The sequence below is a fragment of the Pongo abelii genome, chromosome 18 (assembly GCF_028885655.2).
Source record: "Pongo abelii isolate AG06213 chromosome 18, NHGRI_mPonAbe1-v2.0_pri, whole genome shotgun sequence".
Taxonomy (NCBI): domain Eukaryota; kingdom Metazoa; phylum Chordata; class Mammalia; order Primates; family Hominidae; genus Pongo; species Pongo abelii.
Window position 1 is genome coordinate 32223339 of NC_072003.2, and position 25955 is coordinate 32249293.

At 49.8% G+C, this 25955-nt stretch overlaps 2 protein-coding genes across 5 annotated transcripts; one reads left to right on the forward strand and one right to left on the reverse strand.

Moving 5' to 3' along the window:
- Positions 1-19789, forward strand: KCTD13 (potassium channel tetramerization domain containing 13). 2 transcript variants are annotated; one of them, XM_002826316.5, is made up of 6 exons: positions 1-437; positions 2855-3024; positions 14055-14144; positions 14237-14289; positions 14919-15114; positions 19026-19789. In XM_002826316.5, exons 1-6 carry the CDS (start codon positions 194-196, stop codon positions 19260-19262), a joined length of 990 nt encoding a protein of 329 aa, XP_002826362.1. In that variant the 5' UTR covers positions 1-193; the 3' UTR covers positions 19263-19789. The 2 variants fall into 2 exon arrangements, with proteins under 2 accessions (XP_002826362.1, XP_054390819.1); XM_054534844.2 differs by lacking the exons at positions 14055-14144; positions 14237-14289; positions 14919-15114; positions 19026-19789 and adding an exon at positions 4253-4472 and having other exon boundaries at positions 17-437.
- ASPHD1 (aspartate beta-hydroxylase domain containing 1) lies at positions 3939-25937 on the reverse strand. 3 transcript variants are annotated; one of them, XM_054534841.2, is made up of 4 exons: positions 24199-25917; positions 21151-21264; positions 20162-20333; positions 3939-6635 (listed from the first exon to the last, which is right to left on the reverse strand). In XM_054534841.2, exons 1-3 carry the CDS (start codon positions 25145-25147, stop codon positions 20224-20226), a joined length of 1173 nt encoding a protein of 390 aa, XP_054390816.1. In that variant the 5' UTR covers positions 25148-25917; the 3' UTR covers positions 3939-6635; positions 20162-20223. The 3 variants fall into 3 exon arrangements, with proteins under 3 accessions (XP_054390816.1, XP_054390817.1, XP_054390818.1); XM_054534842.2 differs by lacking the exon at positions 20162-20333 and having other exon boundaries at positions 24199-25931; XM_054534843.2 differs by lacking the exons at positions 20162-20333; positions 21151-21264 and having other exon boundaries at positions 24199-25937.
- Between the last annotated feature and the right edge of the window lie 18 nt (positions 25938-25955).

Sequence of the window (25955 nt, forward strand, 5' to 3'; positions counted from 1 at the left end):
AGCTGGCCGACGCCGGCTTCCGGGTGGTGCGAGCGAGATGGGGCTGAGGGCCGGTCTCGCCGAGTAGCTGCGGTGAGTGGGCGTGTGCGCCGAGCGGTCTGGCCCGAGGACTGGGGGCCGGCCGAGGGTCTTCGGGAGCAGGCCGCAGGGCGTGGAGAGAGCCTGGGATCGCTGTCCGCCGCTGCTACCCGGCATGTCAGCGGAGGCCTCGGGCCCGGCGGCCGCCGCGGCCCCGTCCCTGGAAGCCCCCAAGCCCTCGGGTCTCGAGCCTGGCCCCGCCGCCTACGGTCTCAAGCCGCTGATCCCGAACAGCAAATACGTGAAGCTGAACGTGGGCGGCTCGTTGCACTACACCACGCTGCGCACCCTCACGGGACAGGACACCATGCTCAAGGCCATGTTCAGCGGCCGCGTGGAGGTGCTGACCGATGCCGGAGGTACGAGCGGCGCCCCTACCGTGCCCCCATCCCCAGAACCCCAACTCCCGTTCCCCGCAGTCTCTCACCACCTGGGCTCCTCATGCCCCTTCTCTCTGCCCGCTACTGTCCAGTCAACTCATTCTCAGCTCCCTCCAGCCCCCACATCCCATCTCCTCCCCTTTCTCATTCATAATTTCTCTTCTCCTCCCCCAATCCTTTACCCCCAGCAATAACCAACACTTACGGAACCCCTAACTCTGCCAGGCGCTGTGGTAAGTGATTGAACGTGTCAGTTCATAATCCTCATGACCACCTCTCTCACCCTTCACCCCTCAGCTCAAGACTTGGGAACCAGCCCTGCTGCCTGCAGTACTACTCCTGGCAGCCTTCCTCAGTTTCTTCCGACTGCCCAGCCTTTTGTTTCCCTCTCTGCTTCAGAACTGCTAACAGCCAGCCAGGAGAGCTGGGAGATCCTGTCTGCCTCTGTGTTCCCCTGACACAGGTCCCTGTACACTCTAGGAATCCACCTGTGTATACACATTGCAGAAGGAGGCTGCTTTGGGTTTGCCAGGGACACCAGAGTGGAGGGTGGACAGGTCTCCTTGGCAGGTGAACCTTACCTTCTTGGAGTGTTGCATTCAAGTTTGGACCCTTCGTGCCCAAGTGAGACTTTGGAGTTTTGGAGTTTGGGAGTGGGAGAGTCTTGACGGGTTAACGAGGACTGTGAGAGCAGGAGAATAAAAATTTGGGAGGCGGAGATCTGCCTTCAAGTATCAAAGGTGAAGAATTCAGCCAGGTGCGGTGGCTCACGCCTTTAATCCCAGCACTTTGGGAGGCCGAGGCGGTGGATCACCTGAGGTCAGGAGTTCGAGACCAGCCTGACCAATATGGCGAAACCCTGTCTCTACTAAAAATACAAAAATTAGCCGGGCGTGGTGGTGTGCGCCTGTAGCCCAGCTACTCGGGAGGCTGAGACAGGAGAATCGCTTGAACCTGGGAGGCGGAGGTTGCAGTTAGCCGAGACGGCGCCACTGCGCTCCAGCCTGGGCGACAGAGAGAGAGAGACTCTGTCTCAAAAAAAAAAAGGGAAGAATTCATTTGTCCAATAAGTATTTGTAAAATATCAGTTTGTGCTGGAGATAGGTAAATGAACCTGAGAAAATTATGGAAATTCCCTTTTTTTAGGGAAGTGGGAGATCAGAAGACCTATAAGCAAGTAAACAAAATGTATATGCATATGCAATTGCAGATAGTAGTAAGTTCTTTCTTTTTTCTTTTTTTGATAGTAAGTTCTATGAAGAATATAAAAGTTAAAATGGCAGTGAACTGGATGGGGTGAGGTAGACATTTTAATTAACTAGGATGGTGAGAATTAACTTCAGGGATTAGCAGTTTATTGATAAGGTAATTCTGCAAGAACTTTCTCATGGTGAGAGCCTTCTGACTGTAGACCAGATATGGATGAATTAATTCTCTGGTTGAATATGTATAAAAACTTAAGGGAGAACTCACTGGAGATGTTTTAAAGAGATTTCTTGGCTGTGGCACAGGTTTGAGACAGATCAGTATTTAGATTTTTTGTGGCTTTGGAATCCTTTTTCTTTTCTTTTCTTTTTTTTTTGAGATGGAGTTTCACTCTTGTTGCCTAGGCTGGAGTGCAATGGCATGATCTCGGCTCACCGCAACCTCCACCTCCCAGGTTCAAGCAATTCTCCTGCTTCAGCCTCCTGAGTAGCTGGGATTACAGGCAAGCGCCACCACGCCTGGCTAATTTTGTGATTTGAGTAAAGACAGGGTTTCTCCATGTTGGTCAGGCTGGTTTCGAACTCCTGACCTCAGGTGATCCGCCCACCTTGGCCTCCCAAAGTGCTGGGATTACAGGCGTCAGTCACCATGCCCGGCCTTCTTTTCTTTACTTTTCTTTTTTTGTTTTTTTGTTTTGAGACGGAGTTTCCCTCTTATTACCCAGGCTGGAGTGCAATGGCACGATCTCGGCTCACTGCAAACTCCATCTCCCGGGTTCAAGCGATTCTCCTGCCTCGCCCTCCCAAGTAGCTGGCATGCGCCACCAAGCCCAGCTAATTTTGTGTTTTTAGTAGAGATGGGGTTTCTCTGTGTTGGTCAGGCTAGTCTCAAACTCCTGACCTCAGGTGATCTGCCTGCCTCAGCCTCCTAAAGTGCTGGGATTACAGGCATGAGCCACCGCGACTGGCTAGAATCCTTTTTTCTTATAATTTAGGCCAGGTTTGGTGGCTCACACCTATAATCCAAGTACTTGGGAGGCCGAGATGGGAGGATTACTTGAGCCCAGGAGTTCAAGACCAGCCTGGGCAACATAGTGAGACTCCATCTCTACAAATTTTTTTTTTTTAATTTAATAGCTTCAGGTCCCGCAGCAAAGCCATCTTTCCCTCTGCCTCTCCCCTCCCCACTAGGTTGGGTGCTGATTGACCGGAGCGGCCGTCACTTTGGTACAATCCTCAATTACCTGAGGGATGGGTCTGTGCCACTGCCGGAGAGTACCAGAGAACTGGGGGAGCTGCTGGGCGAAGCACGCTACTACCTGGTGCAGGGCCTGATTGAGGACTGCCAGCTGGCGCTGCAGGTGAGGGCCTTCCGAGTCCCCATGCCTATGTTCCTGGGAGAGCTGCCCAAGCAGGTATTAGGGCAGAAAAAAGGAGATATGGGGTATGGCTTGGAGAGCCTGGCTTTGGCTGGCCATAACCACAGAGAATTTGAGGTGCCATCTTCTGCATCCCTGCTGCCTCAGGCAGCACCCCCACCCCAGCCTCATGCCAGGACCTTTGCAATGGTTAAATAGCTGCTCTCTGCTTCCCACTGTTCCTATGCAGCCAGTCCAGCTGTTACACTCGCACCTGAGTAATTATCTTTCAACACAACCCCGATCTATTCTCTCTCTTGCTCAGAAATCCTAAATAGCTCCCTCATGTCACTAGGGAAAAACATCTAAATTTAAACTGAAATATAATAACCTCTGCGGTCTGGCCCTATCCTGGGAGGCAGCATTCTCCCATGGCTTCCGCCCCCCAGGGGCTTTTTCTAATTTTTTTTTTTTTTTAAACAGTGAAATTCTTTATTCAAATGAAATCTCACAGAAGCAGGGCCACTCCCAGTAAAACAGGGCTGGGGATTCTAGAGACCCCACCTGCTGGGCTCCACTTCTGTGGACCCCTTAGGGTTCTGAGGAGCAGAGCTTGGAAAGTGAAGCCAGGACATAAGCGTTCTGTGTCACCTCTGTCACAGCTGACTCAGTCACCTTCAGTGAGTCCATTCCTACCTCTGGGATTCTGTCCTTGGGTTCTGAAAGATAGGGAAGGGAGAAAAATAAGTACAAAGTAGTTAGTTTTACATAAAGCCTGTTATTCTGTTATATTTTTACAATGTTAAAAATGTCCTTTCTTTTATGTTACAATAGTAAGAGAAGCTTATAAAAGTTTCTTTTCGAATGCCCTTTATAGATTAAAAGGTGGCCTCCCTGAACAACTTTTGTCTCAGGGAATACTTACTGGTTCTTGAAACCCAAAGGTGTAGAACTCCTTTGGACAATATCCATATTTTTCAAACTTTTTGATTGCCTGCCATATGGAAAAAATGCATTTTAGTACTCATTATATGTAACTGAAATAACAGTTCTATAAAAAGATAGTTTTAGTGAAATGTACTCTGATAATCTTCCTTTTTAATGCTGTTTGGGACCCATTACTTATTTCATGACCCATTAATAAATTACCACTTGCATTTGAGAAACATTCATTGTACTAGATCTTGGAAGTGCATTCCTGCTCTGTAGCATTTTTGTTTTGTTTTGAGAGAGTCTCTCTGTCGCCCAGGCTGGAATGCAATGGTGTGATCTTGGCTCACCGCAACCTCTGCCTCCCAGGTTCAAGCAATTCTCCTGCCTCAGCCTCCCAAGTAGCTAGAATTTCAGGCGCCTGCCACCACGCTTTGCTACTTTTTTGTATTTTTAGTAGAGACGGGGTTTCACCATGTTTGCCAGGCTGGTCTCGAACTCCTGACCTCACGTGATCCATCCGCCTTGGCCCCCCAAAGTGCTGGGATTACAGGCGTGAGCCACCGTACCCAGCCTGTAGTTTTAAATTTACTAATGTTATCATGTACCCACTGTGTGTCAGGAGCAATTCTGCTATCTGCTTGTGTATACATCTTGTACCCTTGTTTGACATAAAAAGAAACGCGAGGGAGCTTGGATGACGCGTCCAGGGTGAAAGAGCTGGGAAGCAGCAGAGCTCAGATTTGACCCCAGGCTACCGGACTATCTGACCTTCAGCCTCCCAAGGGCAGTAGTTTTCTGTACTCCTGCTCTCTCCTTTCCAGGTTCCCTGCGCACCTCACACAGCTCAGCACACTCCTCAGTGTGTGGCACTTCATCAATATTGGTCTATGCAAACCTTTTGTCTTTTAATTTTATTTCTTTCCCTTCATTCCCAATCCCCTGCCTACTTTCCTTTTCCCCAGGGGCACCCATCCAATTTTAATGTTTTGATACATATGCTCGAAAAGCTAAAGCATTGTTCTGCATATGTGTGCATTTTAAATGTCCATAAATGGCATTGAAGCTGTGAATCAGTTTCTGTTGCATTGTGTTTTTTTAATTCAGCACTTTTTTTCAAGATCTATTCATGCTGCTCCAAGTACATCTAGTTCTTTGCTTCTAACAGCTGCAGAAAAATCTGTGGTGTTCATTCACCATATTTTATTCATACATTCCCCTGAGGTTGGAGACCTAGATTGCCTTTCAGTTCCTGCCCCTACAAACCGTGTCACCATGAGCATCCTGGTACATGCTCCCTTCTGATTCTGTGCCAGTCTCCTGTGATTGTAGCTGGGAGTAGAATTGCTGGATAACAGGACACCTGCAAACGGCGTTTTAGTAAATATCATCTAATTGCTCTCCCGAATGGTTATAGTACTTTATCCTCATAATGAGCAGTGCATAAGAGATCCCATTTCTGCATGTCCTCATCAAAACATGGCATCATCCAGCTTTCTAATTTTGCCAATCCAATGAGTGTAGCGTGATCTCATTTTCATTTGCATGCCTCTGATTACTAATGAGGTTCAGCATCTTTTCATATACTCACTAGTGTTTTTTTGTTTCCCTTCCTGTGAATTGCTTATTCATGTTCTTTACCAGATTTTCTGCTTTTTTCTTTTTCATGTTGCTTAGCAGGAGATGCTTGCATATTTTAGTTTAGTTCCTAGGGATAATTAAGCCCTACTACATATGGGTATGTCTTATACATGCCCTAGGGCATGGATTATACATAACAAATTAACCTGTAAGCCTGTAGCATGGGACTATTTACCTACTGTTCTCAGCAAAATTCAGAAAACACTCAAATTATTTGCTGTTTTTTTTGTTTTTGTTTTTCTTTTTTTGAGGTGGAGTCTGGCTCTGTCGCCCAGGGTGGAGTGCAGTGGCGCGATCTTGCCTCACTGCAACCTCCCTCTCTGGGGTTCAAGTGATTCTCCTGCCTCAACTTCCCGAGTAGCTGGGACTACATGTGTGCACCACAATGCCTGGCTAATTTTATCATATTTTTGGTAGAGATGGAGTTTCGCCATGTTGGCCAGGCTGGTCTCGAACTCCTGACCTCAAGTGATCTGCCTGCCTTGGCCTCCCAAAGTGCTGGGATTCAGGTGTGAGCCACCGTGCCTGGCCATATTTGCTGGTTTTTGAGATTCAGATGAGGAACTTCGGTTGAAAAAGTCTGTTCTAGATAAAAATTTCTAGTCAATGTAGATATCTCCAATATTTTTTCTTAGAATGTCACCTGCTTGTGGCATCTAGCATTGAATGGAAATCCTTGATTTTTTAAAATTACAAATAACCATTTATTATTTTAAAGCAGTATTTATTAATTGTAGAAATTTCAGAAACACAAATAATCTAAAAAATAAAAGCACCAAATATTCTTCCAGGTCGTTTCCTGTGTGAGAGTATGTGTGTGCGTGTGTGTGTTTGCTTGCCAAAATACAATCGTGTTGTATGAAATGTTTTATAATCTGTTTTTTGTTGTTGTTAATAATTGCCATCTTTACATGTCAATAAATTTTTATTTAATATCCAGTCCAGGGCATACTCCGGTTTCTGCGGTTGTTCCAGAAATGTGTTTTTACAGCTGGTTCATCAAACCAGGGTCCAGTCTAGATCTTCACGTTGCGTCTGGTTATCTGCAAGTTGACAATGGAAAGCATGACTTTACAAATAGTCTCATGTAATAATGTTGAAGAGATGATAAGAGTTATAGGTATTCTATGGCACGAATGTAATTACTGGTTCAGGTAAGGATTCTCATTGATAGGTAACTGCCTTAATACAGTGGCCAAATAATACCATAAGCATTACTTTATTACAATCCAAGGGGTCCCTTTTTCCTCACGATGCTGGCTTGTTAAAGAGACTGCCAATTGTCCTGCACAACGAACCGCTTTCCCACTTTGCCTGGTTGTTTACTCCCGGTATCATTTGGTTTATTACCCAGCCTTATCCTTAATTTCCTGTAAACCAGACTGTAGATTTTAAATGACTGATATTGGGTGGGCACGGTGGCTCATGCCTATAATCCCAGCACTTTGGGAGGCCAAGGCAGGTGGATCACTTGAGGTCAGGAGTTTGAGACCAGCCTGGTTAGCATGGTGAAACCCCATCTCTATTAAAAATACAAAAATTATGCCGGGTGCGGTGGCTCATGCCTGTAATCCCAGCACTTTGGGAGGCTGAGGCAGGTGGATCACAAGGTCAGGAGTTCAAGACCAGCCTGGCCAACATGGTGAAACCCTGTCTCTACTAAAAATACAAAAAAATTAGCCAGGCCTGGTGGTGGGCATCTGTAATTCCAGCTACTCAGGAGGCTGAGGCAGGAGAATCGCTTGAACCTGGGAGGCGGAGGTTGCAGTGAGCCGAGATCGCGCCACTGCACTCCAGCCTGGGCGACAATGTGAGACTCCGTCTCAAAAAAATAAAAAAAATAAATAAATAAAAATTACAAAAATTAGCTGGGAGTGGTGGTGGGTGCCTGTAGTCCCAGTTACTCAGGAGGCTGAGGCAGAAGAATTATTTGAACCTGGGAGGCAGAGGTTGCAGTGAGTCAAGGTTGCACCACTGCACTCCAGCCTGGTCAACAGAGCAAGACTCTGTCTCAAAATAAATGAATAAATAATAAAATAAATAAAATAAAATGACTGATACTAAACATTTTGTTTAGAATACATTTTAGGTAATATTATGTATGTATTTCACGTTGGGCCACATCAAGCAACCCGTAATATTGTTAATATGACTTGTCATTAATGACGTTCATAATTGGCCCCTGGATCTAGGGGATGGTGGTTTGATTTCTCTATCATCATTACATTTCCTTGTTGCTAACTATAAAATAATGCATATGGTATTATTTGGCCACTGTATTAAGGCAGTTACCTATCAGTGACACACAAATTGATAATCCTTACCTGAACCAGTAATTACATTTGTGCCACAGAATACCTATAAGTCTTTTCTCTTCAACATTTTTACATGAGATTATTTGTAAAGTCATGCTTTCCACTGTCAACTTGAAAAATTCTTGATTTTGATGTAGTCCAATTCCTCACCATTTTTTGCCTAATGCTGTATCCTTCTTGTTTAAAAATGTTTTTCTGATTTTCTATTTCCTGTGAGCTTTGTAGTTTTATTTTTATTTTTTGAGGCAGAGTCTTGATCTGTCCCCCAGGTTAGAGTTCAATGGTGTCATCTCGGCTCACTGCAACCTCCACCTCCCAGGTTCAAACGATTTTCATGTCTCAGCCTCCCGAGTAGCTGCGATTACAGGCGTGTACCATGACGCCTGGCTGATTTTTTTTTTCTTTTTTTTTTTTTTTGCTAAACGGAGTCTCACTCTATTGCCCAGACTGGAGTGCAATGGCATGATCTCAGTTCACTGCAACCTCTGCCTCCCGGGTTCAAGCAATTCTCCTGCCCCAGCCTCCTGAGTAGCTGGGATTACAGGCGTGCACCACCATGCCTGGCTGATTTTTGTATTTTAGCAGAGATGGGGTTTCACCATGTTGGCCAGACTGGTCTCGAACTCCTGACCTCATGATCTGCCCGCCTTGGTCTCCCAAAGTGCTGGGATTACAAGCATGAGCCACCACACCCGGCTAATTTTTGTATTTTTTGTAGAAAGGGGGTTTTGCCGTGTTGGTCAGGCTGGTCTCAAACTCCTGAGCTCAAGCGATCTGCCCACTTCGGCCTCCCAAAGTGCTGGGATTACAGGCGTGAGCCACCATACCTGGCCTATAGTTTTAAATATGGATATTTTTCATATATGGGTATTTTAATCTAAATGGAACTCACTTTTGTAAATATGATTGTGAAGGGATTTAGCTCATTTTTGTCTTCCATAGGGTGAGGTAGTTTTCCCAGTGTCAGGTATTAAACAGTCCAGAGGTAGCCAGCACCCAAGACAGCCACCAGGGGTTGTTGCCTCCTGGTTTCCAGGCTCTTGTTTAGTCCCCTCCCACACCAAATAGGGCAGACCTTTTCAGTTCCTCACCAAGGAGACCCTTGTGTATGACCAATAGGACGTTGCAGAAATGACAGCATGTGACTTTGAAGCTAGGTCATAAAAGACATCACAGCTTCTGCCTCTCTCTGGGATCACTCACTCTATGTGAATGCTATGTGAGGACACTCAGGCATCCCTAGGCATAGGTCCACTTGGTGAGCAACTGAAGCCCCTGCCGACAGCAAGCACAGACTCCCCGCCATACTGGTGACCTGTCTCAGAACCAGAGCTTCTAGGCCCAGGCAAACCTTCCGATGACTGCAGCCCTAGCCAAAATCCAGACTGCAGCTTCATAACAGACTCTGGGCCAGGGCCACCCAGCTAAGCCCATCCCAAATTCCTGACCCACAGAAACTATGTGAGATAATGTTTATTTTTATTTGTTTATTTTTAAATAGAGACAGAGTCTTGCTCTGTCGGCCAGGCTGGTCTCGAACTCCTGACCTAAAGCAGTCCTCCAGCCTTGGCCTCCCAAAATGCTGAGATTACAGGCATGAGCCAACCACACCTGGACTATTGTTTAAAGCTGCTGAATTTGTAGTAATTTGTTACCCAGTAACAGAGAACAGACTTTGGTTTCTGGAATGGGGGTCTGCCATAACAGAAACCTCAAATGTAGAAGTAACTTTACAACTGAGAAGTGGGAAGAAGCTGGAAGGACTTTGAGGAGATTGTTAGTAAAAGCTTAAGGAGTGTTAAAAAGTATTGGCTGGGCACAGTGGCTCACGCTTGTAATACCATAACTTTTGGAGGCTGAGGTGGGAGGATCACTTGAGTTCAGGAGTTCGAGACCAACCTGGGCAATATAGTGAGACCTTGTCTCTAAAAAATTAAAAGAAAAAAGGTAAGAAAGTCTGTTAATAAGAGTCCAGTGACCTTTAAGACAGCTGCAATAAGGGCTTAAAGAACAGTTAGGAAAACGCTATTGGGAACTGATGGAAAGGAGATCCTTGTGTAGTGGCAGAAAGTTTAGCAACACTGTCTCCTGCATTAGTGTGGAGGGTAGGAAATATACCTAAGGAACTGATGATCTAGCTAAGGAGCTTTCCAGACAGAATGTTGAAGGTGCCACCTGGCTTCTTGCTGCTTATAGTAAAGTTGAAGAGGAGAGAGTAAGTTAAAGAAAAAACCACTTAAATGAAAAGGAGCCTGAAATTGTTGGGTTTGAAAATTCCCAGCCTTTCCAGATAACAAGTGATGTTAAAATTAACAAATGGCTTCCATGCAAAGATTAAATACAAGGCATTAAATACAGGGAAATGTGGTCTAAAGGTCAAGCTGAGGATGTGATGAAACAGTCCTTTGTTAAGACCTCAGAAATACCAACAAGATGCTTCAGAGGGGACTTCCAGTCGAATCAAACAATAATCACGCTTCTGAGAAGGTTAAAGGTATTGTCTCTCAGCATCTCAGCACAAGCCCAAAGTAGAGAAGGGCTTATCTTGCAGAGATTTTCTTTTTTCTTTTTCTTTTTTTTTTTTTTTGAGATAGCTCACTGCAACCTCCTCCTCCTGGGTTCAAGCGATTCTCCTGTCTCAGCCTCCCGAGTAGCTGGGATTACAGGTGCCCACTACCACGCCCAGCTAATTTTTGTATTTTTAGTAGAGATGGGGTTTCACCATGTTGGTCGGGCTAGTCTCGAACTCCTGACCTCAGGTGATCCACCCGCCTCGGCCTCCCAAAGTGCTGGGATTACAGGTGTGAGCCACTGTGCCTGGTCACTTGCAGAGATTTCTAGGTGTGGCTTTTTTCTAATGTAGTGAACCCTAAGACATGCAAGATACCCAATAAGTTATGAAGAGAATTATATTGGCAGAGACACTGCCAGCTTGGACTGAAAGGGACAGATCCAGTGCAAAAGGACAAGACGGCTTTGCACACCCAAACTTCTACAAGCAGGAAGCAGGCAGATGAAACTGTCGAGCTGCAAACATCTTTCATGGAAGAGGTGGGACGACTCAGGGAGAGCCGTGGAGAATCATTCATGAACAAGAGTAGGCATCAAAGAGTTCCTAGCATTTCTCCAACTGGATTACAGAATTTCCACACACCAGTGACTTATATGTGTGACTTATATGTGCCTCCTGTCCCCTGCCCCACTTTTTTTTTTTTTTTTTTTTGAGACAGTCTTGCTATGTTGCCCAGGCTGGTCTCGAACTCCTGGGCTCAAGTAATCCTCCCACCTTGGCCTCCTGAGTAGCTGGGATGACAGGCACACACTACCACGCCCGGCTTCCCCTGCCTTTGAGCAAGAGTGTCCTACTGGTTATCCTGTGCCTGCCTCTACCACTGCACACTGGGAGTGTGGAGATGACCTGTCTCTTTAGCTCACAGGTCTGCAGATACGAAATGCACTTAAGGGCTGGATGTGGTGGCTCACGCCTGTAATCCCAATACTTTGGGAGGCCAAGGCAGGTGGATCACTTGAGGTCAGGAGTTCAAGACCAGCCTGGCCAACATGGTGAAATCCCATCTCTACTAAGGAAAATTAGCTGGGGTGGTGGTGCATTCCCGTAGTCCCAGCTACCTGGGATGCTGAGGCAGGAGAATCACTTGAACCTGGGAGGCAGAGTTTTCAGTGAGGTGAGATGGTGCCACTGCACTCCAGCTTGGGAGACAGAGCAAGACTCCATTTCAAAAAAAAAAGAAAAAAAGAAATGCACTTAAGGAGCCATAGTTAAGGAATTGCATGCTAGAGCCACATCCCCACCTGGACCTGATTGAGATGATGAGATTTTGTACTTTGAGCTGATGCTGTAATGGGGTGATGGGGGATCCTGGGAGGTGGTGAGTATATTTGGCATGTGGGAGGGGGAAATCACTGAGGGCCAGCAGTGGCCTGTGGAGCCAGCCACCAAGGCAGCCTGATGATTCTCGTCCCCTGGTGCTCGTTCCTGTGTGTCATCTTCCTCACTGGATAGGACCAACAGACCTAGGTCATAAAAGACAATGGAGGGGCCCGGCGCTGTGGCTCACGTCTGTAATCCCAGCACTTTGGGAGGCTGAGGCGAGTGGATCACCTGAGGTCGGGAGTTTGAGACCAGCCTGGCCGACATGGTGAAACCCTGTCTCTACTAAAAATACAAAAATTAGCTGGGCGTGATGGCACAGCTCGGTAATCCCAGCTACTTGGGTGGTTGAGGCAGGAAAATCGCTTGAACCTGCGAGGCGGAGGTTGCAGTGAGCCAATATCATGCCACTGCACTCCAGCCTGGGTGACACAGTGAGACTCCATCTCAAAAATAAAAAAGACAATGAGGCTTCCACCTTGCCCTCTCTGGAATTATTTGCTCTGGAGAAGCCAGTTGCCATGCTGCGAGGATACTCAAACAACCCTGTGGAGAGATCTACATGGCAGGGATTTGTTGTTTCCTGCCAGCAGCTAGTGCGAACTTGCCAGCCACATGAACAAGCTTTCTCAGAGTGCGGATCCTCTAGGGGCAGTCATGCCTTTAGATGCCCACAGCCCCACTGACATCTTGGCCACAGCCTCAGAAGAGACACCATGCCAGAGCCACCCAGCTGAGCCACTACTGAGTTCCTGACCCTCAGAAACAGAAGTAATAAATATTGTTAATTTAAGCTCCTAAATTGGGGGCAGTTTGTTACACAGTGATAGATGACGAATTCATACTCTGTAATTCCCCTCACACATTTGTGGTGTCTTTTTAAAAATACCAGTTCTCATATACACAGTGGTCTGTTTCTGATCGCTCTGTTGTGTTTCTCAGGTATTTTTGTTTCTGTGCCCAAACTGATACCGTTCTCACTGTTGTGGCTTTGCAGCCTATCTTAATATCTGGCAGGGTCGGCCTTTCATCTTTGCTCTTCTTTTTAAAAACTGACCTAAGTTTGGGAGGATGGCTTGAGCCCAGGAGATCAAGGCTGCTGTAAGCTGTGATCACGCCACTGCACTCAGCCTGGATGACAGCAAGACCCTGTCTCAAAAAAAAAAAAAAAAAAAAAAAAAATGGCCTAAGTAATTGTAGACTTTTATTCTTCTGTTAATTTTAGAGACTCTTATGAGTTTCTGCAAAAAACAAATCTGGAATTTGTATTAGAATTGCGCATTGAGTTTTCAAGGTTGGGAGAAGTGAGAGGGATTTTGGCATGAAGATTCTAGAAGACAGAAGAGAAAGAAGCCCATGAGTTTGCTTCTGATTTCTTTCTCCAACGTCATCCCACCCAATGAAGTTCATTCACTCAACAAATATGTTCATTCATTCAACAAATACAGAGCATCAGCTGTATACTAGGTAGTTATTCCTAGGTGGGAAGAGACAGATCATAAACAAATACAAAAAGTTAGAAAAAGTCAGGCACTAACTGCTGTGTAGAAAATGAACTGATAGGCCCGGTGTGGTGGCTCACGCCTGTAATCCCAGCACTGGGTGGCTGAGGCGGGCTGATCACCTGAGTTCGGGAGTTCGAGATCAGCCTGACCAACATGGAGAAACCCCGTCTCTACTAAAAATACAAAATTAGATGGGCGTGGTGGCACATGCCTGTAATCCCAGCTACTCAGGAGGCTGAGGCAGGAGAATTGCTTTAATCCAGGAGGCGGAGGTTGCAGTGAGCCGAGATGGCGCCATTGCACTCCAGCCTGGGCAACAAGAGCGAAACTCTGTCTCAAAAAAAAAAAAAAAAAAAAACTGATAACACGAAAGGCAGGATGTAGAGGAGGCTGTTTTAGCCAGGGGGGCTGGGGAGGGCTGGCTCTGAGGAGGCACTGTGTGAGCTGCGATCTGAATGGCATGACGGACCCGCCACGCTGACAGCTGAGCAAAGAAGCATCCCGGGCAGGGGCACAGTCAGTGGCCGGGGCGGGCACGAGCTGGATATGTGAAGCAGCAAGGTATCCGTGGGACCAAGGCCCAGCAAGCAAAGGGAGAGTGGCAGAGAGGTCGGCGGAGCTTGGAGCCTGCAGAGCCCTGCGGACCACTGAGGAGTCTGGAGTTGTTCACAACCAGCTTTTGAAGGCTTTTAAGTGGGGGAGTACGTGGCCTTTGGTTGTGCTGTTAACCACCTTCCGCTTCTTCCCCAGCAAAAAAGGGAGACGCTGTCCCCGCTGTGCCTCATCCCCACGGTGACATCTCCCCGGGAGGAGCAGCAGCTCCTGGCCAGCACCTCCAAGGTGAGGCCCCCAAGCCCTGCAGGGTGGAGGCTCACTGGGGGGGCCTCTCCCTGCAGCCTCACCCCTCTCGTCCATCCTCTCTCCCCCGCCAGCCCGTGGTGAAGCTCCTGCACAACCGCAGTAACAACAAGTACTCCTACACCAGGTGACCGCCGGGGTGCGGGGCACTGGGCGGGACCCTGGGATGCAGCACAGCCCTGCTCCTGCCCAAGGCGAGGGCCACCGCCACACGGGGGCCTACAAGAACATCTGTGCCTGCTCGCAGATTCAGCTTTGCCTCTTACCCCTGGCACTCTGGGCAGGTCCTTTCTGCTTCTCAGCTCCGGCTCAGTCATCAGTAAATGGGTTTGGGTGAGGACGAAGTGATAATGGCGAGCCTGTCCCAAGTGCTCTCTCTCTAGGAACTGGCAGAGTCCTCCCCCTTGAGGTCAGTACTGTCGTGAGCTCCATTTTACAGATGAGGAGGTCGAGACACCAAGAGGTGAAGTAACTTGCCTAGTGTCACCCAGTTAAAAAATGGGGACGCCAGGACTCCCGGGGAGGTGGCCTGGCTCCAGGTCCCTCACAGGAGGTGCTGTGCTGGGATTTGCTCAGCGCATGTGGCTTCCCTTCTGAGGCCCGTTTAGCCTGGCCCCAGGGGTGGAGGAGGCTCCCTGTTAAGCACCAAAGCCCTGGGCAGGAGCGAGGACTGGGAATGCATCCAGGACCGTGTTCTGGGGGTACAGAGGGAGGGGTGCCAACTGCGCTGAGGCCTCCTGGTCCCCTGGTCCCCAGCACTTCAGATGACAACCTACTTAAGAACATCGAGCTGTTCGACAAGCTGGCCCTGCGCTTCCACGGGCGGCTACTCTTCCTCAAGGATGTCCTGGGGGACGAGATCTGTTGCTGGTCTTTCTACGGGCAGGGCCGCAAAATCGCCGAGGTGTGCTGCACCTCCATTGTCTATGCTACGGAGAAGAAGCAGACCAAGGTCAGAGGGGCTCCAGAGCCCACATGGGGGGCTGGGGGTGGCCAGGACCAGGACCCTGGACAAAAGCAGGTTGGCAGGGGAAGGAGCCCACCACCAGGAGGCAGGAGCCAGATCCTGGGGTCTGGGGTGTACAACAGTGGGCAAGCCACCCTATCCCTGTGGGTCTCTGTTTCTCTGTGAAATGGGGGTCATGGGTTAGAGCAGGGTGCTTAGCCTAGGCCTGTTGGATGGGTTTCAAGGCTGTTTGCAACTCCTGAAATGGGGGTGTATGCATTTTTCTGTATAGGAGGTCCATAGTTGCCATTAGAAACTCAGAAGGGGCGAGGCATAGTGGCTTATGCCTGTAACCCCAGGACTCTGGGAGGCCAAGGCAGGAGGATCACTTAAGCCCAGGAGTTCGAGACCAGCCTGGGCAGCATAGTGGGATCTGATCTCTGTAAGAAGTCAAAAAATTTAGCCAGATGTGGTGGCTTGGTGGCATGATGGCATGCACCTGTAATCCCAGCTACTCAGGAGGATAAGGCAGGAGGATTGCTTGAGCCCAGTAATTTATTTATTTATTATTATTATTATTATTATTATTATTATTATTATTATTATTTGAGATGGAGTCTCGCTGTGTCACCAGGCTGAAGTGCAGTGGCACAATCTCCGCTCACTGCAACCTCCACCTCCCAGGTTCAAGCTATTCTCCTGCCTCAGCCTCCCCAGTAGCTAGGACTACAGGCACGTGCCACCACGCCTAGCTAATTTTTGTATTTTTAGTAGAAACGGGGTTTCACCATGTTGGCCAGGATGGTCTCAATCTCTTGACCTCGTGATCCACCCGCCTCAGCCTCCCAAAGTGCTGGGATTACAAGCATGAGCCACTGCCCCCAGCCTTTTTTTTTTTTTTTCGACAGAGTCTCACTCTGTTGCCCAAGCTGCAGTGCAATGGCGTGATAGCTCACTTAACCTCCACCTCCCAGATTCAAGTGATTCTCCTGCCTCAGCCTCCCAAGTAGCTGGGACTACAGGCGCCCGCCTCCATGCCCGGCTAATTTTTGTATTTTTAGTAGTGACTAAATGTAGTAGAGAAGTCTCTTTAGTAGAGACTTCACCATGTTGGTCAGGCTGGTATTGAACCCCTGACCTCAAGTGATCCGCCCTCCTTGGCCTCCCAAAGTGCTTGGATTATAGGTGTGAGCCACCGGGCCCACCCTAGCCCGGGAATTTGAGGCAGCAGGGAGCTATGATCATGCCACTGCACTCCATCCTAGGAGACAGAGTGAGCCCCAACTCTAATTAAAAAAAAAAAAAAAAAAAAAAGGGAAACTCAGAAAGGCCCATTGCCAAAAATAGATTCTTAAAACCTCAGGATCAGATGTCTCTTAGAACATCCTCTGAGTTTGTAGATCCTGAGTCATTAATGTGGCAATCATCAAGATATTCCCCAAGCCCCTGCTCTGTGCTAAGTACTGTACTGGGCTGGAAGTCAAGGGGAATGAAGTGCTGAGCAAAATACAAGCCCTTCCTCATCTGGTCCCTTCCAAGCTTACTATGAGCCACATGCCTCAGGTACACCACAGTCATCGCAAGTCTCTAAGCACTCAGTGCTATTTCATACCTCTTACCTCTGCACACACTGTTGCCTCTTGGAATTCTTTCCTTCTATCTGCCTAATGAACTTGTACTTAATCTTAAGACTCAAGCTAAGCATCACTTTCTTTGGGTCACCTTCACTCATGGACTTTCAATCCAGCAACCCCAAAGTTGGTCACACTCCCTTCATAGCTAAAGACAGTGTTTTATCATGTGTGGTGGAGGGGAGGGGATTTGCATCAGCAGCGAGGTGTTAGTTCCTTGAGGGCAAGGCCATGTCTTTTTCTTTCCTATCTCCCATTAGCCGGGCCCTTTTCACACAGTGGAAGCTAGGAAACATTTATTGAATGAATGAATGAATCAGTGACCCAGCTTCCAAGAAACATCCTCTGTAATTGGGAAGATAGGAAGATAAACCAGTAATTAGAGTGCATGGCTCACACCTGTAATCCCAACACTTTAGGAGGCTGAGGCAGGGGACCATTAAGGCCAGGAGTTTGAGGCCAGCCTGGGCAACACAGCAAGACCCCATCTCTACAAAAAATAAAAAAAATTAACTGGACATAGTGGTACACCCAGGTACTCAGGAAGCTGAGGTGGGAGGATCACTTGAGCCCAGGAGGTCGAGGCTGCAGGGATACAAGATCACACCACTGCACTCCAGCCTAGGCAACAGAGTGAGATCTTGTCTTAGAAACAAACAAACGATTAAAAAAAAAAAAAAAAAAAAAAAAAAAAGGCCGGGCATGGTGGCTTACACCTGTAATCCCAGCACTTTGGGAGGCTGAGGTGGGCAGATCGCGAGGTCAGGAGTTCAAGACCAGCCTGTACAACATGGTGAAACCCTGTCTCTACTAAAAATCCAAAAATTAGCCGGGCATAGTGGCACATGCCTGTAATCCCAGCTACTCCGGGAGGCTGAAGCAGGAAAATCGCTTGAACTTGGGAAGCGGAGGTTGCAGTGAGCTGAGATTGCGCCATTGCGCTCCAGCCTGGGTGACAGAGCAAGACTCTGTCTCAGGAAAAAATAAAAAATAAAAATAAAAATAAAAATAAAAAATAAAAAAAACAGTTTGCTAAGAGCTGTGTTAGATGCTTCCAAGGCCACACAAGGGAACACCCCAGTCACCTCTTTGACTTCATCCCTTTTCACTCCCTCTCATCTCTGCCTCAATTGCATTGGCCTCCCTTTTGATCTTCCAGTAAGACACTGGGTGCACTCCTGACCCACAGCTCTCACGCTGGCCCTGGCCCTCCCCAGGCTGCTCTTTCTGCTCTGTGTGCCTTGTCCGCTCCCCCACTCCTTTGGTCAAATATCACCTTCTCAGCGAGGCCTTCCCTGGAGTCCCTCTTAAAGTTGTAACACTCCTAGCTCTGGCTATCGCATCCCCTTTTCCTGATGTATCTCTTTTCCTGATGTATCTCTCTCTCTCTCTCTCTCTCTTTTTTTTTTTTTTTTTAATAGATGAGGTCTTGCTACATTGCCCAGGCTGGCTTTGAACTTGAACTCCTGGGTTCTAACGATGCTCCTGCCTTAGCCTCCCAATGTGCTGGGATTACAGTCAGGAGACACTACACCCAGCTTATATCTTTTCCTAAACATCATCATTTGACTGCATTTATATTTTATTTTATTTATTTATTTATTTTTTTGAGATGGGGTCTCACTGTCACCCAGGTTGGAGTGCAGTGGTACAATCTCGGCTCACTGCAACCTCCACCTCCCATGCTCAGGTGATCCTCCCACCTCAGTCTCCCGAGTAGCTGGGAACACAGGTGTGGGCCACCACACCTAGCTGATTTTTTGTATTTTTGGTACAGATGGGGTTACACCATGTTGCCCAGACTAGACTCAAACTCCTGGCCTCAAGCTGTCCTCCCACGTTGGCCTCCCAAAGTGCTGGGATTACAGGCGTGAGTCACTGCGCCAGGCTAGTTTATATTTTCTTAAGTGTATGACTGAGTCCTCCCACTAGAATGTAACCTCCTGAGGACAGGACCCTTGTTTTGTTCACTGCTATTTTTGCGGTGCCTAGAACAATCTCTGGTGCAGTGCACTCACTCAGTATTTGTCAAATGAAAAAATATACCAAGAGACTAGGCAGGGAAGGAGATGAAGGAGAGAAAACAAATAATTCTGCCTGCCTGACTTCAGAGCTGAGCCTTGAAGTATGACTTTGCTGAGTAAAAGAGTGGCAGAGAGGCCAGGCCAGGCCCAAGGACCTGACTGCAGGGCTAGGAGGTGTGTCGGTGCAGGGGCCCTAGGCAGGGGCATGGCCCTGTGTGACTGCACCAGAAGGAAGGAGCTGGGGCCGGCTGGCCTTTTGCAGGTGGAATTTCCAGAGGCCCGGATCTTTGAGGAGACCCTGAACATCCTCATCTATGAGACTCCCCGGGGCCCAGACCCAGCCCTCCTGGAGGCCACAGCGGGAGCAGCTGGAGCTGGTGGGGCTGGCCGAGGGGAGGATGAAGAGAACCGAGAGCACCGTGTCCGCAGGATCCATGTCCGGCGCCACATCACCCACGACGAGCGTCCTCATGGCCAACAAATTGTCTTCAAGGACTGACCTCTGACCCTGCCCCTGCCTTCCTCTTGCCTTGGGTCCCAGTTCCTCTCTCTTTCCCTCCCCTTCCCAGACTTTTGCCCCGGCTCTGCTGGCCAAGTCGAGGGTCTTCATCTGTCCCTTCATTGCATGGCACAGCTCACTTTGGCTCTTCTCCACCCATCCCAACCCCATTGCTAACAACATGGTACATTCCAGCCCCACCGCTCAGAGCCTTCCGAAGCCAACACTTGTCCCCACCCTGGCCCTGTGTCCTTCCCTCTCCAGCTGGTTAAGAGGGATTTAGAATTCCCTTTCTCTTTTTTTAGTGCATCGTCCATGCCAAAGTGTGCGGCCCTTCCTAACATCACCACAGTCTGAGCCGCCTCCCGCGTCATGCAGGGTAGTCCGCCCCCTCCTCCCCACCATCCTCCCTACCTCCTTAACTTTGTACTAGACTGGCCTGGGCCTGCCCAGCTCAGCGTTCTCAGTCTGTTTCATATTATTTATTATTTTAATTTTCTATTAAATTATTGAAATAAGTTGAGAAACTGGTGCTGGCTCCTGGGGAGAGGGACGGGGAGATGCCTGTGTTAGGAGGTATCTAGCCGGGCGTGGTGGCTCACACATGTAATCCCAACTACTCAGGAGGTTGAGGCAGAAGGATCACTTGAGCCCAGGAGTTCAAGACCAGCCTGGGCAACAAAGCAAGACCCTGACTCTACAAAAAAAAAAAAAAAAAAAGAGGAGGTACCTGTTTGGTTGTACCAGGAGAAGACATAAGGCCCTGCCCCAGCCTCTCCCTGGGAAGGAAGTAGTCAGGAGTTAGGAGAGGATTCAGAATTTATATTTCAGTGCTCACTAGCCAGTTCCCATCCTCCGCCCCCGCCCACCCCCCGCAGTAGAGAGGAGGTCCTGGCTACCATCAAGCCGTCCCTGAGCGCAGTGTCTCTCCAGCCTGGGTGTGTGAAGGGAGCACCTTCCTTCAAGGGTCTGGTGCGAAGACAAAGTCGAGGGCCTGGCGCTCAGCCCCTGCCACGTTGGGGTGCCAGAGGTCCACGATGAAGACCACTCGAGGCCCATCTTCGGGGGAGCCTAGGGCACATGGGACAGGAACAGCAGAGCCGCTGACGTTAGGTACTTGCACACCAGAGCACTCACCAAACACCATAAAATCAAACAGTAAATAAGTGGCAGGCCTTGTTCTAACCCTTTAAATGTATCAAATTTTTTTTTTTTTTTTTTTTTTTGAGATGGAGTCTTGCTCTGTCACCAGGCTGGAGTGCAGTGGCGCAATTTCGGCTCACTGCAACCTCGGCCTCCCAGGTTCAAGCAATTCTCCTGCCTCAGTCTCCCTAGTAGCTGGGATTTCAGGTGCTCACCACCACACCCGGGTAATTTATTTGTATTTTTAGTAGAGACGGGGTTTCACCGTGTTGGCCAGGCTGGTCTCGAGCTCCTGGCCTCAGGTGATCCGCCCACCTCAGCCTCCCAAAGTGCTGGGATTACAGGCGTGAGCCACCGTGCCCGGCCGATATGTATCAACTCTTAATCATCAAAACAAACTGTGGTATTACCATAATTATCCCTATTTTATACAAAGCAACAGAGGCATAAGGAGGTTTAAGTCCTTTGCCCAAGTGCAAGAGGTAGGACAGGAACCCAGAGTCCCGTGCTGGTAACCGCTTTTCTGTGCACGTAATATTATCTCATTTAATCCTTGCAGTCACTTGATGAAGAAGGTGGCAGTCCTAGGGCATTGGAGAAGTTATGTGGCTTGTTCAAGGTCATGCAGCTGGAAGATGGTGGTGGTAGGACAGGAAGTCCGTTAGGCCTGATTCTGCTGCCCTCTAGTCAACGCTCCTTTGCTCCTGAGTCCCTCATCCCCCCTGCAAAATGGGCACCCCGTTACCATTGTGAGCCACTGTGTGTAGAAAAGAGTCGTCCACCAGTAGACAGTGCCCCTCAGCCCAGCACTGGGGCTCACCGCCGACCACCAGCTCACAGCCAGGAGGGATCTTTAGGCCTGTAAGAAGAGACGCGGGCATCCAGCACTCCTGCCTCCATCCCAGGGGCCCATCCTGGCCAGTCAATTTGCAGCTAGCTCTAAGTGTCTTAAATGCCAGGTTTTGTGGTCGTCCTCCTTTCTTTCCAGAAAGTGGCTACAGTATAATTACAATACAGTCCTGGTGGAGGGAAGTGCTAGGAGATTAGGGAAACGCTGCTGTGGATAGTGTGACCCATCTTTTTTTTTTTTTGAGACGAAGTCTCACTGTCACCCAGGCTGGAGTGGAGTGGTGTGATCTCAGCTCACTCTGCCTCCCAGGTTCAAGTGATTCTCGTGTCTCAGCCTCCTGAGTAGCTGCTGGGATTACAGGCATGTGCCACAATGCAGGGTTAATTTTTTTTTTTTTTTTTTTTTTTTTTGGAGATGTCGTCTTGCTCTGTTGCCAGGTTGGAGTGCAGTGGCATGATCTTGGCTCACTGCAACCTCCGCCTCCCAGGTTCAAGCAATTCTCCTGCCTCAGCCTCCCGAGAAGCTAGGATTACAGCTGCCCGCCACCACGCCTGGCTAATTTTTGTATTTTTAGTAGAGATGGGGTTTCGCCATGTTGGCCAGGCTGGTCTCGAACCCCTGAGCTCAAGTGATCTGCCTACCTCAGCCTCCCAAAATGCTGGGATTACAGGTGTGAGCCACTGCACCTGGCCAGACCCATTATTTTATTTTATTCTTATACAGACAGCGCTGGTCTTGAACTCCTGGCCTCAAGCAATCCTCCTGCTTTGGCCTCCCAAAGTGCTGGTATTTCAGGGATGAACCACGGCACCTGGCAGCAACCTCTCATTTTAGAGAAAAGAGAAGTCTTCCTGGAGGAAATGGCTTTTCCTCCTGGGCTTTCTGACAGTTTGACTCAAGAGTTTACTGTGTGATAGGCGCTGTCTCACTGAGAGGTATAAGATTAAAGACGATCCTGGCCCAAGGACCACATGGCTGAGTGCTGTGAGGAAAGTGAGCAGCCAACTCAACTGATGGGGGAACAGGAAGCCATCCCAGAGGAAGTGTGGCACTTGAAAACTTGAGTACTGAAGGCTGAGTAGGAGTTTTCCAGGGTACGGGGGAAGGGGATTCTAGGTTGAAAAGAACAGCACATGTGGCATCTGTCAGGATTGGCCAGAAGGGTTTCATGATTTAGAGCACAGAGAGAGGGAAGAGAGGAAGGATCGGGAACTGATCCTGAGGCTAGTGTGCCCTGACGTGTAGGACACATCCAGCTGGCAGCACAAGAGATGACTGGGGGCAAAACAAGGTCACGGCATGGAATAACAGAAAATTATTTCCTTTTCCATTTTCTTCCAGTCTTTAAGACATCAAAAAGTGCCAGGTGCAGTGGCTCATGCCTGTAATCTCAGCACTTTGGGAGGCCAAGGCAGGAGGATCACTTGACTCCAGGAGTTCGGGTCCAGCCTGTCTTTACACAATTTTTTTTTCTTGTTTTTGAGATGAAGTTTCGCTCTTGTTGCCCAGGCTGGAGTGCAATGTTGTGATCTCGGCTCACTGCAACCTCCGCCTCCCAAGTTCAAGTGATTCTCCTGCCTCGGCCTCCCGAGTAGCTGGGATTACAGGCATGCACCACCACACCCAGCTAATTTTCTGTAATTTTAGTAGAGACAGGTTTTCTCCATGTTGGTCAGCTGGTCTCAAACTCCCAGCCTCAGGTGATCCGCCCGCCTCGGCCTCCCAAAGTGCTGGAATTACAGGCGTGAGCCACTGCGCCCGGCCTACACAAATTTTTAAAAAATCAGCCAAGCATGGTGGTGGGCACCTGTGGTCCCAGCTACTCAGGAGGCTGAGGTGAGAGGATCCTTTGACCTCAGGAGGTCAAGGCTGTAGTGAGCCATGTTTGTGCCACTGCACTCCAGCCTGGGTGACAGAGCAAGACCCTATCTCAAAAAAAAAAAAAAAAAAAAAAAGGAAAGAAAATCTCAGTTTGGTGCTACCGTAACTTTGACACCCCACCAACCTTGCTCCCTTTTAAAAAAGAAAGTGTAGGGCTAGGCACGGTGGCTCATGCCTGTAATCCCAGCACTTTGGGAGGCTGAGGCGGATGGATCACGAGGTCAGGAGATGGAGACCATCCTGGCTAACATGGTGAAACCACGTCTCTACTAAAAATACAAAAAAAAAAAAAAAAAAAAAAAAAATTAGCCGGGTGTAGTGGCGGGTGCCTGTAGTCCCAGATACTCGGGAGGCTGAGGCAGGAGAATGGCATGAACCCGGGAGGTGGAGCTTGCAGTGAGCCAAGATCGTGCCACTGCACTCTAGCCTGGGCGACAGAGCGAGACTCCTTCTCAAAAAAAAAAAAAAAGTGTAGGCTTCAGGATCGGAGAGACTAGAGCACTTAACTAGAATGTTCTAGACTGTTGAAAGCTTTCTTTTTTAAATTTCAGCTTGTGTTTATGAGTACTTTCTTGTCACCCAGGCTGGAGTGCAGTAGCACAATCTCAGCTCACTGCAGCCTCAAACTGCTGAGCTCAAGTGAACCTCCCACCTCAGCCTCTCTAGTAGCTGGGACCATAGGCATGGGCCACCGCGCCCGGCTAATTGTTTTATTATTTGTAGAGACAAGGTCTCACCGTGTTGTCCAGGCTTTTTATGAGTACTATTTAGGGCAAGTAATATCGATGATAGTGCTATAAATATTTCTTTTAAATATGTAGAACAAAAGGTCGGGGGGAGAGCCAAGGTGCAGAAACGCAGTACAGGTGGGAATGACCACGGCAAAGCTTATGAAGGTGCAGATAACCGAAGCTCAGGAAATGCTGCTGTGGGTGGCAACAGGGAGCCGTGGAAGAAGAAAGGCACGATGAGAACCATACAGCAGACGGCTCTGGCGGAGAGAAGGGTCTGGGGGGGAAATCATCGAGGCAAGGAGGTTGTCAGTAGGCGGCAGCTACTTACCCAGATGGCATCTGACCCGGGCATTGGTGGGCCCACAGCGGCCCTCGAGCCGGGCCCCAGGCAAGAGAACGGAAAAGCCGGCATTGCCGAAGGTGTTGGCACTCATAAAGCTTCGAAGCCCTCTCAGTGCCCGATAGGCCCCCGGGCACCGGCGGCAGTTGCTGGGTTGGCACCGGCCTGCTTGGTACAGCAGGAGCTGGTAGCACCCGGGGGCCAGAGGTGGGGACCAGCCCCGAGGCGGAGGGGTAGTCCCTGAGAAGTCCCAGCTCACAGCCCCGAAGTCCCGCAAAATGGCAGGGAAGCTGCTCTCCAGGAGCTCCACGTCGTGCCGCTGGGCGTCCCGCGGCACAAAGGGGGCTGAAGGCAGGTCTGGTAGGAAAAGCAGGCCTGGGCGCTGAATACCTAGGACCCCTGGCCCTCTCCCAGGGCCTGGGCCACCCTGAGCTGCCCGCCTCACTCTACCCATCCCAGCCCAGGAGTAGCGCCTTGCGTAGGCCCGAAGCCGCCGACTCACTAGGCCTTCCGTCCTAGGTCCTTCCCCGGGATTCCCAGGACTCCTTGGGCTTGGCCCGCCGGCCTCCGAGCATCCCACAGGCCCACCACGAACACCCCCAGCCCGGCTCCCAGCCCCTAGGGCCTGCGTGTCTTGGGAGCCCAGGCGGTAGCAGTACCAGAGGAACAGGGAAGTGAGGGCCCCGAAGAGCAAGGTGAGGGCCGAGGAGGCCAGGGGTAGTGGCCACGGGAGCATGATCAGGGAGGCCCTGGCCAAGAGGCCTGGGGCGTCCTCCGGACCCCAGTTCCCCTGTCCCCCCAGCTCCCCACCTGTCCCTTCCATGGCTGCCCCCTGGCTCCCCGCTGGACTATTTCCCCGCCACATTCCACTCTGGGCTCTCTCTCTCTCCTTCCGCGGTCCTCTCTCCACGCTGAAGCTCCCTCTCCCCTCCTTCATGCACCTCTAACCCTCTTCTCTCCTTTCTCTCCCCCTTCTCTCTCCTTCTACCTCTTCTTCCTCCTCTCCCTCTGTCGCCTCCTCACCCTCTTCTTTCTCCTTCCAGCAGCCTCCTCTCTCTCGCTCTGCTTTTCTCTCCCACCTCAATCTCCCCCTTTCCTCCCCACCCCCGCTTTTCGCTCTCTCTCTCTCCCCGCTTCCTCCTAGCTCCCCTGGGCAGCGGTTCCTACCCTGCCTGGACCTGCAGTCCCGGGAACCCGCAGCCTGTCTTCCTCCGTGGCAGCTTCTTTCTCTCCGGCCTCACTGCTCTCTCCTTGCCCTCGCTCCTCACTAGCCCCGACCCTGCGGTCCTGCCTGGCTCTCGCTCCCTCTCTCCTACTCGCTCCTTCCTGGGCTCCCACTCACCCTGACGTCACTCCTTCCCGGAGCCCTCTCAGCTCAGCCACCCCCGAACCCTCCCAGTGGCACAGCAAATCAGCCGGGGGCCGGGGGAGGGGGGAGAGTCGTCTCTGGATGTGCCTACCCACCCCCCACCCCCGCCCGGAAGGGCGCCACGTGGGGCGCAGGGGCCACGGTGCCAGCCTCCAGCCGTCCCGCAATGCGAAAGAAGGGGCGGGTCCCGAGGGGCGGGGAGAGCGCGGACTGACGGCTGGGCAGGCGGCCGGGACTGCGGGCAAGGGTGCCGAGTCCAGTCCGTCGGGCGGCTGGTCCCTCGGTCGGTCGGCCTGTGACTCCCGCTGGCCCTAGGCAGCCCAGGAGCCCGCGAGCCCGGCAAACACCGAAAGCGGCCTCAGCCAATCGCGGGCGG

Bases quoted from the DNA above. Each gene is read 5' to 3' on its own strand.
- ASPHD1 (XM_054534841.2), bottom strand. From the start codon at position 25,147: ATGAAGGAGGGGAGAGGGAGCTTCAGCGTGGAGAGAGGACCGCGGAAG. The intron at 21,265-24,198 runs GTAAGTAGCTGC...CTCTTCTTACAG, and splicing joins CCGGGTCAGATGCCATCTGG to GCCTAAAGATCCCTCCTGGC. The intron at 20,334-21,150 runs GTAACGGGGTGC...CATGTGCCCTAG, and splicing joins ACACACAGTGGCTCACAATG to GCTCCCCCGAAGATGGGCCT.
- KCTD13 (XM_002826316.5), top strand. From the start codon at position 194: ATGTCAGCGGAGGCCTCGGGCCCGGCGGCCGCCGCGGCCCCGTCCCTG. The intron at 438-2,854 runs GTACGAGCGGCG...CCTCCCCACTAG, and splicing joins GGTGCTGACCGATGCCGGAG to GTTGGGTGCTGATTGACCGG. The intron at 14,145-14,236 runs GTGAGGCCCCCA...CTCCCCCGCCAG, and splicing joins TCCTGGCCAGCACCTCCAAG to CCCGTGGTGAAGCTCCTGCA.